This window comes from Strongylocentrotus purpuratus, unplaced genomic scaffold, assembly GCF_000002235.5.
Source record: "Strongylocentrotus purpuratus isolate Spur 01 unplaced genomic scaffold, Spur_5.0 spur5_scaffold_2, whole genome shotgun sequence".
Lineage (NCBI taxonomy): Eukaryota > Metazoa > Echinodermata > Echinoidea > Camarodonta > Strongylocentrotidae > Strongylocentrotus > Strongylocentrotus purpuratus.
Genome location: NW_022145605.1, coordinates 33530800 through 33551297, shown reverse-complemented (window position 1 = coordinate 33551297; position 20498 = coordinate 33530800). Strand labels below are relative to the sequence as shown.

The following is a 20498-nucleotide window of genomic DNA, read 5'->3' as shown; positions in this document are numbered from 1 at the left end:
AGGGGGTTGACCCTCCCCCCTTCGGTTTTTTATGTGTGTATTTTGGAGCAACCCCCCCCCCCCTTTCTGTGATTTTGTTTTTTGTTTTTGTTTTTTTAATTTAAAAAAAAATAAATAAATAAAAATGCCAATGGCTGACCTAAAAAAGGTGACCTCAACAACAACAGAACAAAATGTCAAATTTTCAAATTTCGAGACCTAAAAAAAAAAAGTTTCCCTTGTGCTTTGTACATATGCCTATATGTGTGCCAATTTTAAGGCATTTGATTGAGCCATTTCCAAGTTATCTTGCCAACAAAAAAGTGGTTAGAAGTAAGAAAAATATATAATAAATAAATAAATAATAAAGGCAATTCTAACGAAATTATAAGGTGGTCTGTACGTTATAAAGCCCACCTGATAATAAAAATCTTGACGGAATCAAAAGGTGAAACGTAGACCTCGTTACGTATCACCTAACTAGACTTTAATTCGTCACTTTGACGAATTAGGTGATACGTATGCTTATGATTTACACAATGAAGAATGCATTTTCACGATTTCATATCGTTATATAAAATGCTTCTCCCGTTATGATCTATCCATATATATATATATCGACGTTAGTGAGTATATTCTCAATGATTGAGGCAAGAATGAAGTAAGCGAGGGGAAATGAAGGCAATGACAAACGAGAGCGAGATGGAGAGAGAGAGAGAGAGACAGAATATGGCCGGGTTCAAATTCAGTTTTCTTTAAATTATTAGACCCAGTACTGAGGATCTTTTTATCTGCAATGTTTTTGTTATTTGACGGCTTTAGACGCTACATGGAAATGCCATCTTTTGTCACCAAATATTGTTCAAATAGCATTGTAGAGACGATGAACAACTACGAACGCAAAGTTGTTAGCCATGAGAATGTCAATTTCTATCAACCAAGTAGAATCAACTGTTTTTTCTTTTGTCACCAAATATTGTTCAAATAGCATTGTAGAGACGATGAACAACTACGAACGCAAAGTCGTTAGCCATGAGAATGTCAATTTCTATCTCGTTCTGCTAAATAATCCGAACAATAGAATCAACCAAGTAGAATCAACTGTTAAACGAATTTATCATGAGTTCTGAAATTTCAATTTGTTACTGTACGTCATAATAGTATTAAAGAGCAGCAATGGCGAACGATTGTCGCTAAAATTCAAAAATTGTTGCTAAGATTGATTAAATTACCATGAGACATCAAGCTACATAGAACTATGATCGACAAACATGATATTGTTTTGAAAACAGTCTGAAAACATTGGAGGTAGAATGAATAAGAGATAATGTGGTCATGTAAACAAGTGCATTATGTCCATGTTAATCCCCTAGTTCCAAAATCATGATTGTATTCTCTATTGATTTCTCCTATATAATTTATTTCAATTTAAAATAGAAATTCTAATGTTCCTTCTTTTGGCTTGATAATATTTCAGCAACGAATTGACAGTTTTGGTAGACATCTGGGATGTATCGAAGCAATAAATTCTTGGCACATGACATATTGTGTATACGATAATAATGATAAGAAGAAGAAGCATACAAATAACTATAAGAATAATAACAATAACACAATGATAATAATAATGATTATTATGATACTGCTGCTATTATTACTACTACAACTACTAAGAAGAAGTAAACGAAGAAAAAGTGGTAGGAGAAGAATCATTTCAGCGATATTAGTGAGTATATTCTCAATGATTGAGGCATACACGTGCATAAACATTACATATTCCGTGGTAAGAATAAAGTAAGCGAGGAAAATGAAGGCAATGACAAACGAGAGCGAGAGAGAGAGAGAGACAGAATATGGCCGGGTTCAAATTCAGTTTTCTTTAAATTATTAGACCCAGTACTGAGGATCTTTTTATCTGCAATGTTTTTGTTATTTGACGGCTTTAGACGCTACATGGAAATGCCATCTTTTGTCACCAAATATTGTTCAAATAGCATTGTAGAGACGATGAACAACTACGAACGCAAAGTCGTTAGCCATGAGAATGTCAATTTCTATCAACCAAGTAGAATCAACTGTTTTTTTCTTTTGTCACCAAATATTGTTCAAATAGCATTGTAGAGACGATGAACAACTACGAACGCAAAGTCGTTAAACATGAGAATGTCAATTTCTATCTCGTTCTGCTAAATAATCCGAACAATAGTATCAACCAAGTAGAATCAACTGTTAAACGAATTTATCATGAGTTCTGAAATTTCAATTTGTTACTGCACGTCATAATAGTATTAAAGAGCAGCAATGGCGAACGATTGTCGCTAAAATTCAAAAATTGTTGCTAAGATTGATTAAATTACCATGAGACATCAAGCTACATAGAACTATGATCGACAAACATGATATTGTTTTGAAAACAGTCTGAAAACATTGGAGGTAGAATGAATAAGAGATAATGTGGTCATGTAAACAAGTGCATTATGTCCATGTTAATCCCCTAGTTCCAAAATCATGATTGTATTCTCTATTGATTTCTCCTATATAATTTATTTCAATTTAAAATAGAAATTCTAATGTTCCTTCTTTTGGCTTGATAATATTTCAGCAACGAATTGACAGTTTTGGTAGACATCTGGGATGTATCGAAGCAATAAATTCTTGGCACATGACATATTGTGTATACGATAATAATGATAAGAAGAAGAAGCATACAAATAACTATAAGAATAATAACAATAACACAATGATAATAATAATGATTATTATGATACTGCTGCTATTATTACTACTACAACTACTAAGAAGAAGTAAACGAAGAAAAAGTGGTAGGAGAAGAATCATTTCAGCGATATTAGTGAGTATATTCTCAATGATTGAGGCATACACGTGCATAAACATTACATATTCCGTGGTAAGAATAAAGTAAGCGAGGAAAATGAAGGCAATGACAAACGAGAGCGAGAGAGAGAGAGAGACAGAATATGGCCGGGTTCAAATTCAGTTTTCTTTAAATTATTAGACCCAGTACTGAGGATCTTTTTATCTGCAATGTTTTTGTTATTTGACGGCTTTAGACGCTACATGGAAATGCCATCTTTTGTCACCAAATATTGTTCAAATAGCATTGTAGAGACGATGAACAACTACGAACGCAAAGTCGTTAGCCATGAGAATGTCAATTTCTATCAACCAAGTAGAATCAACTGTTTTTTTCTTTTGTCACCAAATATTGTTCAAATAGCATTGTAGAGACGATGAACAACTACGAACGCAAAGTCGTTAAACATGAGAATGTCAATTTCTATCTCGTTCTGCTAAATAATCCGAACAATAGTATCAACCAAGTAGAATCAACTGTTAAACGAATTTATCATGAGTTCTGAAATTTCAATTTGTTACTGCACGTCATAATAGTATTAAAGAGCAGCAATGGCGAACGATTGTCGCTAAAATTCAAAAATTGTTGCTAAGATTGATTAAATTACCATGAGACATCAAGCTACATAGAACTATGATCGACAAACATGATATTGTTTTGAAAACAGTCTGAAAACATTGGAGGTAGAATGAATAAGAGATAATGTGGTCATGTTAACAAGTGCATTGTGTCCATGTTAATCCCCTAGTTCCAAAATCATGATTGTATTCTCGGGATTCGAACCCTCGACTTTCGCATCTTCAGTCAAGCGCCTTAAACCACTCGACCACGACACTCCCACTAACGAGGGTTTGGCCCAAGGTCAAAATCTAGGCACTTTATTTTAGACAGGTATTCACCAAGTTTGTTTGTTTAAATGTATAGGCATACCCCCCCCCTTTATGTTGTTGTAAGTGATTTGTTATTTTTTGTAGCGTCCTCTCATACTTAATCCAAATGTATACTTTGTTATTATTTTGTCTTGTGAATTTTACCCTTTGTATCATGTTGATTTATGAATGTTTGCATGTGTTTTCTGGATTTTTATGAGCAAATAAATTGAAATTGAAAATTGAGAAATTGAAGGTTATTACAGTACCATTAAAATGTGTGTGAGTCTTTATCTCATCCTCTGGGCATCTTTTCTCGATCACGTCAGTATCTCCTGGATCGGTGTCGTCTCTCAGGGGCTTCGACTCTGGCGATTGGCTGACCTCCGCATTGTTTGACGGCAGAGACTCCTTCCGGGAAGTCAAGAGCCGGTATCCTTCCGGGAGGGGCCATGGGATACGTTTCTTGGGCATCATGATGGTGTTGATGAGCATCAAGAGGGTTGATCCGGCCAGGAAGATAAATGAGTATCGAGCTGGTATGCCCGACTCATGAGCGACCTGAGATAACAACCAAAGAGGGATAATAACGAAATGTGATAGTAACAGTCATGATAGTATCGATATAATGATGTGATCCGGCCGACCACCTTTCGGATGAAACTCTCTGCGTAAATATGTTTCAGAATGTACAATGAACGTAAATGGAAACCATTTGGCTAGGGTTTCAAGTACCCTGGTACGAATCGCTGAAAGAATTATATACATCATTACTAAATGCATTTAAATACAACCGGAAGCGTCATTCACAAATATAGAACTACGTCCACATCTGACACGGTAAACCGTAAGAATATAGAGCGCCACCTTACCTTAACGAGATAGAATACGATGACTGATGTACTGAGGCATCCATTTAACCATGACATCACGGTAGCTTTACCTCGACCAAAAAGATTACCGACCTGTGTGAAAAGGGTAGACGTCAATAACACAAGCCATTTTAATAAAAAAAAAAGTGCCGGATTTGTATACCAGACAAAAGTAAATAACTAAATATAAAATCTCTTGCAAACTACCAATGTTTCTCAGGTAATGAAGTGCCAACACAAAAGACCGATCGATGGATTATAGAACAACAGCATCAGTCATAGATGCAACACACCCTAACAAATACAATTAAAATCAATTGGCGAATCCACATATCAACAGTTTCAAAGGTTTCGGTAACTTAAGGAAATAATGATTAAACATTGAGAACATGATTTACTCATTATTCTGGCACAATTAGAGTTTACAATGAACGTTTTTCGTAGGATCTACGACGTGTGCTCTGGCTTCGATTTTGCCAGAGCAACATATTGGACTTCATAGCCTATTTGATTTGTGGGCAACAGGGCAGGTAAAATACGTTTTGTCCCATATGTTAAAACTACAAATATTGCAGTTTCTGATTAATTTTGAAAGTTGATAGTCCTGCTAGAGGACTGATCAGACCAAAGTTAAAGCAAAATCATACTTCTGATGTATTTTTACCTACGGTATCGTATGGGACACCACTTGACCAAATACCTTGAGCCTGCCCGTATTTCTTTTGACCAAAAAGGAATGTGTCGTTTTAGAGGTCATGCCATGAATATCAAATGAGATCTAATCCTTTAGTACATTGATCAAGTTTACCTGTAAGTTAACAGTGAGTAGTAAAGTGCCGCATGACGTCAAGATAGTCATAGCTGGGAATAACATGTACGCGGTCTCAGGCGTGGCTACTGCAAATAGAATATAACTCACTAAACAGCCAACGCTGACAGGAAAACAAACCAAAAGAAACAAAGACATATCGGTGAAAAGGGAGGAAGAATATCACGACAAAGGGGGCATCATCACAGAAGGTCACTTTTGGAGATACTTCATGCTTGAAAAATAAAACCGATAAACCCCATTCCTATTCTTTTCTCTTAAAACAAGGGTGCCTCGCTTGGGCCCTGACCATCCTAAGAATAGGTATATTTACTTCTTATCTGGTAAAATGGTCAAGAAATAAGAAAGTGAGAACGTGTTACAGAGTTTTCTCAATTTCTTGGTTATGGCATAGTGTATGAAGGAAAATCTAAGAATGCCTTGATAGGTGAAAAATAAATATGATAATACACTTTGTAATGTATACCTTTAATTCAGATGCAACGATCTTCAAAACTCTTTTTTTTCTTCATAGAAATGATATTTTATTTTTGTAAGGATATAGAACAGTAAGGAGAAAACTATAAATAACTTACAATATGAATATTCTTGCAAACCGTATTCCAAATCTGTCGATGATGTTCGATAGCCAGCAGGAGCAGACAAGATTCGTTCCCATGGAAACTGTGAAAACCAGTTGTATCATGGCATCTTGGTCATAGCAACCCACGCCCTGCGGTACACCGGAGGGCGATGGTAAATCAATATCAATGACAGTTACAATTGATTTCTCCAGAGAAGAGTTCTGCGAATACCCTGCGGGATCATTGTTAGTGTGGCACAGGTCACCGAAGAATCCATCCTGCTTGAGAACGTAGACGTAGGAAGGCCAACCCCAGATGGCCCCAGCGTGGATTATGATCTCGAGGCCGGCGAAGACGAGGGCGATGAACCGTTCGATTTTGAAGACGGTCGTCAACGAACGTGGACGATCACGAGCATTGACAGCCACCATGTTGACGTCCCCTTATAACCCAACGATCTCGTGAATGATCACCATCAGCGGCAGCTACCATGATCTGCTGCGAAGAGAGTCAGACCTGAGGAAGTCAATAATAATTTGAAAGAATGTGTTAATGTTACAATGTATACAAGCCAGGAACAAATACTTAGAAGGTTAGGGATAGCTGTTAAGAACTAGTCTGCAAGCACAAACCCTGGTCAGTCGTAAAATGGAGTCTGCATTATAAGACTACCATAGGCCATGCACTGTAGCTGCAAGCACAAACAGCTGCAAGCTGCAAGCTGCAAGCTCATGACACAACCAGTAGGTAGTTGGGCTAGGCTTCTCTCAAGGCACAATGATTTTTTGATAAAGTGTCAAATTAGGGTCTGTGCTTGCAGACTATAGTTGAGAACCTTCAGGTGCCGGTGTGACTGCTCCGTTTGTCCTACCAGTTTCGTTTGTCCGTCGGACATAATATGCGGGTTTTCTGCTCGCGCAGTCTGTCCCCCCCCCCCCCCATTGTTTTACGTGTATATTTGATAAAAGGAAGAAACTCGGCAAATCAATGTATTTAGACTCATTGTAAATAATGTGGTTGGCATTTTTTCTAGAAATTATATAATAATAACTCTCTACAATTTTTTAAAGCAAATGGGCCAGTCCTTTTGAAAGTAGAAGTGAATATTTTCTTTAAAACATTTATTCTATGAAGGCATACTCGTGATATTGGCCCCACAATTACTGTTGTAATCGATTGTACGTGGCTTCGTACTTACGGTCAGATGAGCATATTTTAATACCATATTCATGACACTGGCAGGTCACCAATTGGCGTATGGTCCAAGGGGCGGAGCCCCCGGAGGCGCAGGGGTTTTAGGCATTACAATTAAGGTCAGATTAGCATCCAGGGGCCAGCCTTAGGGCCCAAGATGGGGTCCAGGGGGCAGAGCCCCCGGAATTAGCTCAGGGGTATGGGCATTTAATTACGGTTACATGAGCATACTTTCTTTTCCATTTCTTTCTATTTAATTCTCTTTAATATACTTTTTCAAAAGTGTGGGGGTGGGGAGGGGGGGCTTGAGCCCCCAAGCCCGCCGTTCCGCGGGACCTGACATGTCGGCCTCTAAATAGTAAATAAGCACATTTTCTTGCCTGACTGTAAATTGTGATATATGTCATTCTCCAACAAACGCATAAAAAGTATAATTTACTAAAAAGCGAGGAAAAATCCCGGAAAATTAGGCCATTTCAGCAACATCTGTATATCACTGGTATCAAATTAGAAAGAAAAAAAAATCACTTTTAAAGTTTATATTGGTGGGGGGTAGGAACTGGCTGAATACTTACACCTATGGTGTCGAGGGGCTCTTTCTTCATTTTTTGTTCTGTAATAAATAAGGTTAGTTGTGTGGGTGTCACTCAGGCGCGGATATACGGGGGGCGATGGACCCGCCCCCCCCCCCCCCTCTTTGTTGTTTTTTTTTGTTACAAAGGAGGAGGAGAACACTATGGGATATTTCTTTTTATTATATACAAATTTGCTTGTTCATAACCAATCTCATGCACGCCTTCCATACTGACTCCGAGACCCAGACTAGGCGGTGGCAGGTTTTCAGAGGTTATGTTCCTGGGAAGAAGTAAAATTAACAATGTCGGGAAAATAAATACCCTTGAAACTCCTCTTCCATTGGGCAACCCTGAATCAATTCCTGGGCTACATTAGGGACTTTCAGATTTACACGACGAGAACGTGGACTGCCACGTGTGACATCCATTTAAGATAATGTGACGTCCTTTTAAGGCACTACCGGGCACGGCCCACGCTCTCGTCGTGTAAATCTAAAAGTCCCTTTTTATTGTAACACAGGTGCTGGGACGTCAACCCAAACTGAGCAGCGCATTAGTCTTTGGTTTTGACACACACTATAGGCTCATCTTGGCAAATTTGAGTAAGAAATATCCAAAGATCACGATTTCAGGTTAAGTGTCATAACTGGGGTACCGGCTCGGTGTAAAAATGTCAGAGGTAAAAATGTCAGAGGAAAAAATGTCAGAGGAAAAAATGTCAGAGGTAAAAATGTCAGAGGTAAAAATGTCAGAGGTAAAAATGTCAGAGGAAAAAATGTCAGAGGAGAAAATGTCAGAGGTAAAAATGTCAGAGGTAAAAATGTCAGAGGAAAAAATGTCAGAGGAAAAAATGTCAGAGGTAAAAATGTCAGAGGTAAAAATGTCAGAGGTAAAAATGTCAGAGGAAAAAATGTCAGAGGTAAAAATGTCAGAGGTAAAAATGTCAGAGGTAAAAATGTCAGAGGAAAAAATGTCAGAGGTAAAAATGTCAGAGGTAAAAATGTCAGAGGTAAAAATGTCAGAGGTAAAAATGTCAGAGGTATAAATGTTAGAGGTATAAAATAAAAACAAAATCATGTGGCAAGTTTGTTAAGGTTACACCCGGGCCATATATTAGGCTTATCGAAAAAGAACAGCGAGGGATATTTTGCAGTCGTTATTTCACCGCTGCTTTATTTTCTACTTTCCCAGTTAAAATTTATTTACCTTTCGGTCCCAAATTGTGACTTTTTGCCCGATTATTGCCGAAGGAAGACGAGGGGGGGGGGGGTATTCTTCTTCTGGGGCACGGTGACCCGGCTGCTCTCCCCTTCCTCTTATATTATGCTTTGCTATATATCCTTCTGAACAGTGGTCAATGCCTAGGCAGAGCAGGCAGACTAATGGGACATTGTTTCTGTTCCGAGTTTCGCGCCTTGCAAGCAATCATCAGGCAATTATTGATAGCATTCTTAAAAGTACATGATTATCTTATACAACCTTGGTACAAATACCCCTAAAATAAGACTTAACTAATAAAATACAATTAGAATTACTCATGAGTAATTCTTATTATATTTTATTCAGGTATTGTATTAGTTAAGTCTTATTTTGAGTGTATTTGTACCAAGGGTGCAGAGGAATCATGTACTTTGAAGAATGCTATCAGTTGTCTGATGATCGCTTGCAAGGCGTGAAACTCGGAGTAGCAACCATGCATACTCGGAGTAGTCCCATTAGCAGCGCTCAAAATACACGGGGGCGATTGCAAAATTTAAAATCGCCCCCGTGGAATTATAAAATAAAGATTATCTTTTCTGTTATAACTTTAACACAATATTGAGTTTCAATTTTCAAACCTTAAACCAATGAAATGGAACTTAGATTAGCGTGCAAGATTTCTCGTTCTATATGAGTATTTATTAACGATTCAGCTCGCAGTGCAGTGCTGCAGTCAGCAGTGGTTATAGGCCTACTGCGCCGTTAGTAACGGTACGTGTTCACGCTGCCGCCCCATATCTGCTGGAGCTGGAGGCGATCGCGCAAGGGCAGAAACATGGTCATAGAGAAGTTTTTCGTCGTGAAAAGCGTATACCCGCTGAAATCTGGTGATTTCAAATGACCAGCAAATAGTGAACCTCGACCAGTAAACCAAAATTAGGGACTTTTAGATTTGCACGACGAGAACGTGGACTGCAACGTGTGACCTCCTTTTAAGGCACTGCCAGTGCTTAAAAGGACGTCACATGATTGTGACTGCCAGTGCCTTAAAAGGACGTAACACGTCCACGCAAATCTAAAAGTCCCTATTGGGAAGAAGAGGAAGACCAAGATGTTGTTGAATGATATGGTAACATGGGCAGATCTACGGGGGGGGGTTAGGGGGTTTAACATTTTTGAGCAGACTCAGGCGACCGGTGAATATTAAAGCGGTGGGGGGATGCTGGAGAGGAGGACCACTAATTTTTTATTTTTTTTTAACTCTCACTTTCACCTATCCCAGATAACCCTAAGTTTTGTGTTGCTGCTTTATATGTAGATGATAATGCATGATTACAATAAATAGAGAGAGAGAGAGAGAGAGAACCACCATCATTATGCAATGGTTCAGGGTTTGTGTAATGTACGTTTGAAACCATTTCTTAGCGTCTCAACCCTAAAAAAATAGCGGAACAATTTTTGAGGAAAAGCATTATACTGAACTGAATAAAGAATAATAACTTTAAATTGGCTCATACTAATACTGATACGGGCTAAATACAATGTGGTATCGGCACAGTAAGATCGGGTATTTGTATAGAGGTATTCCAAAATGACATTCTGATAATCAACATTTTGTTCTGTTATCATATGTATATACGCATAATACAACTGATCTTTGTGATTTCTTAACGTGACATAGTTTCTTCTCCCCCTGCAAACAAAAAAGAAAACAAGGTTATTTAATAAAAGGATCATGGGACAAAACGATCATTGTGATTCAAATTGATGCAAGGATTTTTTTTTTAATATTAAGCAATGCTTTTCACCAGAATCTTCTTTGTAAAAACGACTTTTAAAAATCTCAGCCATGCAATTCTGCCACTGTGTTGTAAGATCACTTTCACATTAGGAGAAGTGTATTTCTTCAATGAGTATTTTAAATTGAATGGAACGTCTCAACTCAGTAAGCATGGCTGAGATTTGTAAAAGTTGTTTTTATAAAGAAGATTCTGGTGAATAGCAGTGCTTATTCAAACAAATATTTGAATCACAATCATTATTTGTCGCTTAATCCCTTTTAATGATCTGTTTTCTTGCTCGTTCCAGTTCAGTTCAGTTCATTTTATTCAAAACCACACAAAGCATGATATAATCTGTTACATAATAAAGAGACTGGTAATAGTACATCAATCAACATATTCTAACTTGATTACATAATAAACTGAATGGTTTTAGGACCCCTTTAGAAGCTAAGCTTGTGAGCGGGGCCCTACAGTCAACAAAGTACATACATTTACAGTAAAAAGAATGTTACGTACATGTGTATGATTATACAATGGATGAAAATACTAAGCTACAGAATATAGAACATACAAATACTCTCTCACACACACACGCACACACCCACACACACACACACACACACTGACAAGTAGGTCCTTAGTGGTCAAAAAACATTTCAGAATAAGAAAATACTAAGATGCAAATAAAAACTATGTCAGTCTTTCAAGTAGGTACGTTTTAGATAACCTTCTAAACCTAGAAAGAGTTGTACTATTTTTTATATCATCAGGCAGACTGTTCCATTCTTTAATGCAAGGGGAGAAGAAGATATGTCATAGTGTGGTACGGTATGTCACTGAAACAGCCCCCGTACGACTTTTGTGCCAAAATTGATTATCAAAGTGGGGGGGGGCTAAAGTATTTACGATCAGGTAGAGGGTAGCGAGCGTAAATTGGTGTGGGGGGGGGGGGCTCAGGGGGTGGAGCCCCGGAAGCTCAGGGGTTTTAGGCATTTAATTACGGTCAGAGAAGCACAAATATTTTGATGCCGCATTTACGTCACTGGCAGGTCAGGGGGAGGGGGTTGTTAAGTTAAATTTACGTTATTATCCTACTTTTTTACCGGTTTGGGAGGCTAGGGGGGCGGGCCGTTAGAATCGGCCCGTGGATCCGCGCCTGTACAAAAAAGCACCAAAAACAGAATCGCTCAGTAAAGAAAGAATGTAAAGGTTGCTCAGAATAATGAGGAGGAAGTAATGTGCAGAACGAGAAGAAAGTCAGTAACAGCTATGTACATGTAGCTTGTAAATTTGTAAGAGGCAAAATGCTGATTATAATGAAATAGCAAAGAATTAAGGAGTATCATAGGTACCAATTCAATGGAAATTTGTATAAAAAAGAGCCCCCGTCAGTACTAAAAGAGCCCCCGTGAGAAGGCTCACGGGGGCTCTTTTTTGGGGGAAGAGCCCCCGTGGACAAAAAATTAATTTGAGCCCTGCCCATTAGTCTGCCTTATTCAATATTTATATACTGGTATATTATGCTTTTGTAAAAGCAAATGGTATTAGTACACTGAGCAAACTTCTGGGGGAAAAGATTTCTAAAATCTAGAAGTTTGGCCATGTTTTATAGGCTGAGTTGTCGCTCCATGGTGTAATCATTAAATGAAAATAAAAGTCAGTACAGCCCCCGAAATAGGATCAGATATCTATGAACCTCCCCCCCCCCCCCCCCCCCCCCCCCCCCTTCTCCTTCACTTTTGAAGATTGTTGGACATTTTAACTGCGTGGCAATGACTACTATTATATGTAATTTCCAATAAATGCATATTTCCGACAATTCCACTTTCTTGTGGGCTTGGTATTTTGATACTCTGAAACAAAGCAGAAAGCCATGTTATCAATGCTAACCCATCACATTCCCGAAGTGCGCGCGTTCCAATAAAATATTGTCGATTACTATTGCGGTATAAAATAGTCTGGGAGAAAATCAATAAGCAGCTTTGTTACTCCGATAAAAAGCAGAAAGCCGACCATGTTACATAAATTAAAGAGAAGGTTGAGTTCTGGGGAAAGGTGAATAATATTTTGTGAGCGCTTGTTATCATTCTTGTTATGCAAGTGTGGAAGAACATCAAAGAAAAAAGTTATTCCCTGAAAATCTATTTCAAATGACTTCATATCCCAGGTATGACAAGTAACGGCTTTAAAATGAGGCCTGATTTGATTTGCCATATGTTTGTGTAGTCCCATATCAATATCTTTCTGTGTACAGTGCTTGTAACTTTACCAAGACTGGGCCAAAGTTTTTATCATTTTGATAAAAAATTTCGTGTTTTCGTGATTCCTCGTGATTATATGTAATTATTTGTACTAAATGCACTACTCACTTTAACACTTGACTTTTGTCGAGAACTTTCATTTCTTCGTTTGGACTTTGTTCGTCTCTGGGACGTTACACGGGCTAGGTTGTAGGCTGCCACCGGCCAAACCGGTCCGTTTCACAAACATTAACACATCAACCAATTCAAAATATCAAAAAATGTTAGACATTCATACATAATATAATTATATGCAAGCTTGATCACAAAAAAAAAATTCAAAATCTATTTTCCACATTGTATTATCCTCAGGACATGTACGAAATACAACAAACAGCCTTTTATACAATTTACATTATTGAAGAAAGGACTATAATAGACAAGCCCATGCAGCAGCTCTACGTCTCGACATTCTGTGTGATAAAAGTGCAAAGATATTAAAACGGCACTCATTTTTTTTTGCTTGTACATTTTTACCTCTGATATTTTTACCTCTGACATTTTTACCTCTGACATTTTTACCTCTGACATTTTTACCTCTGACATTTTTACCTCTAACATTTTTTCCTCTGACATTTTTACCTCTGACATTTTTACCTCTGACATTTTTACCTCTAACATTTTTTCCTCTGACATTTTTACCTCTGACATTTTTACCTCTGACATTTTTACCTCTAACATTTTTACCTCTGACATTTTTTCCTCTGACATTTTTACCTCTGACATTTTTACCTGGCACCGGGGTACCGACCTTTCCCGTATCCTCCGGTGGGACAATACATGTATGAGTATGTGGCCGGTATGTGGTCATAATTAAATTTCACGGTTTGGGATGGACGAAAAGGAAATAATAAAAATAAATATTAAACAAGTTTCACGTGGATCATTGGAATACTAGCGACATCTAAAAAACGAAAAATTGACTGAATCATTGATGAGAAGTTCGTCGCTCAATTACCGCTCTATTTCGTATACGGAACCTATAGGCTTATAATAATGTAATAAAGCCATATAGGTAAACAATACAAAACATATAGGTAAAGGATAGATACAATTATGGCATATACATACGCCATCAAAAGGATTGCTTAACAAAAAAGAAGAAGCAAAGGAAGAACGAACCTTCGGTTTTAACAAATCTTTGGAAGAAAAACAAAATTCTTCATTGCCTACCTTATGAAATATTAAGCTTTAGGAAAACGCTATCTAACCATTTATTCTTTGCAATGAGAGGTACAATGAGATTTCTATAATGCTTTTTAACCCCTAAGTGCTTAAAGGTAAAGACCAGTATTGGAAACGCCCCAATTTCAAAAAAATGAAATGGAAGCTCTCATTACCAATCATGTGAAAGAATATGTTTTGACTAATACATGATGATAAAAAATTTGCCAGGAAACAGCCTACTAATTCATATATGTAACACCAGGTTCGTGCTTCAATATCATGCATACAGTCAACAAAGGGAAATAAAGACAATAATAATTGATTTACTGTTTCACCTTTAATCTGCTTATCCGAAGGGTGGATAAAGCTAAGGCAATATACTTTTACAGATAATCAAATAAACAAATATAATATACTTAAGGGCCCACTACGATTTATATTAATAAGACCGGTCGTTTATAAAGAAAAAAAAGATTGTCCGCTCATCAACGAATATGGAACGTTGCTATCAAACGCGTATTGTTGGAGAACAATAATTCATTCAGGGTAGCGTTCATGTAAGTCGATTTAAATATGGAGGCTGTTATCCAATGGACAGGGTTGATGGGATGGAGTTGCGTGATCTTTTCAAGAAAGCCGAAGATTCGTTTCTCCGCAGTGAAGGGCTATAAAAGGGAGGTTAATAAAACAAAGCAAGTATACTGGGCATACATTAATATATAACAAAACCACATAACAACTGAACTGGACAGAGATATACCCTTTATTGACGTTGACGCCCTCAGTAGCAGGCTGACTACCGATTTGACCAGATCAACGCCAGAATCCACATATTAGTTTGGATAATAACAATATGTAAAAAGAGACATAATAATATAACAAAACATAAAATAATCTCTTTCCAATTCAGTGTTTCACAAGAGTGGCAAACAATGCATTAATTGTTCAAAGGCAATCGCATAATAAGGCGAAACATAGTTAATAAACATAGTCAAAGATATAAGAGAAAGCAATGTATAACGAATATAAAAATCCTCTCAAGCAGAAGCATGTAGTATAGTACATGTACGTGTACTAAAACAATCAGATCCTTTCTCTACACAGACTTTTCCTTCTGTGTCCTACTGACCAACTGGCATCTAGTCTAGGTCATTCAGACCCTTTATGCCTAGCTTTTCCAAATCAGGATAATTATATCTAATACTGTATTAACAAGGCTGCTCTTAACAAACAGTTATTTACGTATAATACAAATATACTCCACAGGAGATGTACTATATGCCTATGCATTGACCGACATAACTCTCACTCATGAGACTATAAACAAGGTAATAAACAGGTCTTCAGAGAATATGCTAAGACTATGTAGTGAATCACAAGTTCCCTGCAATGACAAAACATCTGACAGAGAATGGAAACTTAAATGATATTCATCGCGTGAACAAGGTTTTAAGAAGTGAAATACATTTATCTAGCAATAAACAAATACATATATATACATCACTCTAGATCAAGAATGAGAATGTGAGAATTAGTAGTGAGAATATCATTCTCTTACCTATAAAAGGGAGCCAGCACCAGTATACGTCTTCCCCTCACAATGTTCAGAAGCAAAAGAGAATGACCACATGTTTGCAATGTCCAGATAAGCGGACTAAAGCCCCAGTCCCATATAAAGCCGGACCAGCACGGACGAGCACGGACCACTCCGGACCATCCCGGACCATGGTCTGGGGTGATCCGGGATGGTCCGGGATGTTTTGTTCAAAAAAGTGTGATGCTTTAAAAGCTACAGTCCCATATACGTCCCGGACCGTCCCGGACCATCCCGGACCCCATCCGGGGTGATCCGGGATTCGGTCCGTGTTGACACCGTGTTGGCACCGGGGTGGTCCTGGATGGTCCTGGATGGTCCTGGGCGGTCAATAACTCACTCCCGGACTGCCACGGATCAACACGGACCGCCCCGGCGCCACTACGGATGACCCCGGACCCAGCACGGTGGCTACACGGATCACCCCGGATCAAACTATTGTCCCGGACCGTCCCGGACCACCCCGGCAGTTTTTGACCGTCAAAAACATCCGGGGTCGACTGCCGGACCGCCCAGGACCATCCAGGACCATCCAGGACCATCCAGGACCATCCAGGACCACCCCGGTGCCAACACGGTGTCAACACGGACCGAATCCCGGATCACCCCGGATGGAGTCCGGGATGGTCCGGGACGGTCCGGGACGTATATGGGACTGTAGCTTAAAGATAACATTCCAAGGAGAGAGGTGGTCAGAGAAGAGAGAGTGGAGGATAGAGAAGCCTATAGGGTTATGTGCATAACAGGTGTATATCCCCACACAGTAGAGAGAGGGGAAAGGAATCGGAGAGAGATGAGAGGGAGAGAGAGGCAACTGTAGTTAAATGAATCAATGCTGAGGGAATGATGGCCAGTATAGTCACACTTTATGGGTGTTACATATATGGTAAATTTGTTTCTCTCATGGTCTGTGAGAGATATATGGTAGTCCCATATACATCTTTCTGTGTATAGTGCTTGTAACTTTACGAAGAATGGGCCAAATTTCTTATCATTTTGATGATTCCAGAACCTTGCAGATGCTAGATGCTAGATGATCAACATTTTCTGATCGATTCCACTGCATTTCTTTCACAATGCAATCGCATGACCATAACTGGTCTTTACCTTTAACTAGTCGGTGGTGACCCTACTTTTTTCAAAAGTCTGCCAATCGCTAGTTCTAGGTTTTTAGTGGAGAGAGAGAGAGAGAGATAGAGAGAGTTAATCATTGTTTTCCGGTCGACTGTCACCTACAAGGAGCGCATAATAATATAATTTGTCATCTCATGTTGCCCTACTTGCCAGTAAAGCTACAGTCCCATATACGTCCCGGACCTTCCCGGACCATCCCGGACCCCATCCGGGGTGATCCGGGATTCGGTCCGTGTTGACACCGTGTTGGCACCGGGGTGGTCCTGGATGGTCCTGGATGGTCCTGGATGGTCCTGGATGGTCCTGGGCGGTCCGGGAGTCGACCCCGGATGTTTTTGACGGTCAAAAACTGCCGGGGTGGTCCGGGACGGTCCGGGACAATAGTTTGATCCGGGGTGATCCGTGTAGCCACCGTGCTGGGTCCGGGGTCATCCGTAGTGGCGCCGGGGCGGTCCGTGTTGATCCGTGGCAGTCCGGGAGTGAGTTATTGACAGCCCAGGACCATCCAGGACCATCCAGGACCATTCAGGACCATCCAGGACCACCCCGGTGCCAACACGGACCGAATCCCGGATCACCCCGGATGGGGTCCGGGATGGTCCGGGACGGTCCGGGACGTATATGGGACTGTAGCTTTAAAAGCATCACACTTTTTTGAACAAAACATCCCGGACCATCCCGGATCACCCCAGACCATGGTCCGGGATGGTCCGGAGTGGTCCGTGCTCGTCCGTGCTGGTCCGGCTTTATATGGGACTGGGGCTTTAGCTTTTGGATGTTTTTCAATTTTTTAATTCGGTCAGGATCGATTTAAAACCAAAAAAAAAGTTAAGTTAAGGTACACTTTGTTTTGAAATGACGATTTACATTACCAACTAATTGTAAATATACGTATTAATTAGAACATTCTAAACAAAAAGTGGTATAATTATGATCACCAATAACGGAGCATTCATATTCTCAAATATTAAATGAATAATAAATTAGGTCTTACTCGCACATAGGGTAGCAACATTAGTTTTAATCTGCTCTTCCAGCGGCCTCTGTATTACCCGTACATTGCAAGCCCAATGCCAGGTACTCATTTATTACACCTTGGCCCCGTCTTATAGAGAGTTGGGATTGATCCAAATCAATCGCAAGTCCTCTTATCAATCGCAAGTTAGCAATCTTATATCTGTTATGTGCATAGTTGCGACTTGCGATTGATATCAATCACGACTGTTTATTAAACGAGGCCCATTTAATAGGGTTAAAGATAAACTTTAGTACTGGTAATGCGATTGCATTGTGAAAAAAAGGTGTGGAAAGGATCAGAAACAGTTGATCATGTAAGTATTGGTGAGCACTGCAAGGTTCTGGAGTCATCAAAATCATAATAAATTTGACCGAATCTTGGTAAAGTAACAAGCACTCACATAGAAAGCTATATATGGGACAACACACATGGTGTCGGGGCTAGTACTACCTTGATTTCCTTGTATTTCTATGCTTATTACTCAGCCAGTATACATTTTCTTCCAATTATTGTTTGGCACATGTCATTTATTTGTAATCTTGAACATTCAGTGTAAGTTTCGTTTGATTCTGTGAGAATTTTTTTTTTTTTTTTACCAGTACTGGAGTTTATCTTTAATGTGGGCAGATAACCTTGTCTTAAGATGTTACCACCGAGTAAGGATCGAACACAGAACCTATCATGTGAGAGTAAATAACCCTTATCACTATATCACAATGCTCTTTACAAGTTTCAGGTAACCGCAACGATGGTGTTGGACGTGTTATCAATAGACTACATGGTTTTGCCAGAAAGGCTTGCTGATGTTTTTACCCGAATTCTTCCAGAAATCATCTGAAAATATACCTCCATAATTCTTAATTTGTCCTTAGACTAAAGGGATAGCGCCTTGTAACCTCTGGAAAAGATGCCATATATGAGAGTCGTATGGATTTCCTGTTGTTGTTAGCAGAGAGAGCATAACGAGCGTAGCGTACACGGACGGGGGTCCGGGTCAAGGGCAACGCTCTGACTAGGGTACGGAGGGCAGTGCGGACGGACCCCATGCGTGTGGCCATAATGTCCTTTTCGTAACAAAAGAAAAAGGTCGACCCGTATTGACTTTACACACCGGACTTTTGCTGAAAAGGGGGGGTTGCTGAAAAAGGCTCGTATACAAAAGAAAAAGGTCTAGCCGTATTGACTTTATACACCGGACTTTTGCTGAAAAGGGGGGGGGGGGGTCGGTTGGAACACGCATATGCGTACAAATGCCTAAATAACACTGAGTGGGGGGGGCCGGGGCAGTGCCCCTTGAAAGGGCTTTGTTTCCAGAGTATAACAAAATCAATGCATGTAAATATGCTTTTTACGAACTGTAAATTCATGTAACGTGTAAATACCTATTCCTATAATGCATCTGGTCTAGGAAATTATGCAATGAATGCATGGAAGCGGCTTGATCTCCGCCAGGATTGACAATCTAGATTTCCGATTTAAACTTTCAATTTATATTTTTCCAACATCGGTGAGTTGAATTAATTGAAATTTACTGCTCTATATAGGTGTCATCATTTTTTATTTAAGTGCCGATTTTGAGTGAATTCTGTTGTGTTTTGTACAGAGGTGTTTGAAAAAAAAATGAGAATCAATACACATGCAGTATATAGTAGTATACTAATGCTTCTATTGTACGAGTGGTAAATACCTGCCTTACAGTTGCTGTATAATTAAGCCCTAGGATCCGCCAATGTTCTTCATGAACTGCTTTCTCATCAACGTTATAAGCATGGCAATGTTGGATTATCGTTTATCCTGATCACGTCCCCATAGTAGTAGGACTTAAAGATGATGTGATTTCAAGCAAATGCAAATTGCGACGACGTTGCTCATCTTCCAACTCAAGCTATTATGGATGAGGTATAAACAAAGAGGTGGATCGAGAAACGCTTCTCTCTGCGTAAATGATAGCGCTGCTCACATGTTTTTTGTTTTGTTATTCCCTCCTCAATCTCCTTCACATTCTTCTTCTTCCCTCTATAATTTCAAACGAAATGATGCATTATAAACGTTGATGTTCGGTATTGATTTTCCGCTATACTGTAACAACAGCTGCAGCTCGCTTGACAATGACAGAAGTGTCATGACACCGTCGCAGGCTATGATGTGTCGCACTGGAGAACATTAGCTACCAGACCATGCCAGGCACTTCCCAGGCGCTCCGGGGGGATTTCAAAGCACAGCTCTGTAGCTCTACCTCCATGCCATATAGTCCAGATTCAGTACGTTCGTTCTTTTTATCCCACACACAGCGCGGTCTCTCCACTGATCGCGCAATCCTCAAATTTCCGTCCACACGAACTAATATGGAATCCTTATAATGAGAATACTAGCTTCGTGACGGTGAATGAAATGAATGAAATGAAATATAAATATGTCCTTACTATACAATTCTCTTTCGTTCGTGGCTCGTAATCGTTGAAATGATGAGCCACAGCCAAATTTGATTTATATGTTTTTGTAATACATGGCAAACTTTCATATTTTCTTTGGAGCGTATTGAGCT

The 20498-nt window shown here is 39.3% G+C and overlaps 1 protein-coding gene across 1 annotated transcript in view; it reads right to left on the bottom strand.

Annotated features, from left to right (window-relative positions):
* The window catches only part of LOC105443553 (solute carrier family 43 member 3-like), a 29870-nt gene extending 9891 nt beyond the window's left edge, over positions 1–19979 (bottom strand). The window contains exons 1-5 of the mRNA XM_030992249.1: positions 19641–19979; positions 6000–6503; positions 5404–5527; positions 4596–4688; positions 3993–4284 (exon numbers count right to left, since the gene is read on the bottom strand). Coding sequence (XP_030848109.1) covers positions 3993–4284; positions 4596–4688; positions 5404–5527; positions 6000–6418 — 928 coding nt within the window. The 5' untranslated portion in view covers positions 6419–6503; positions 19641–19979. The remainder of the gene's footprint in view (positions 1–3992; positions 4285–4595; positions 4689–5403; positions 5528–5999; positions 6504–19640) is intronic.
* Between the last annotated feature and the right edge of the window lie 519 nt (positions 19980–20498).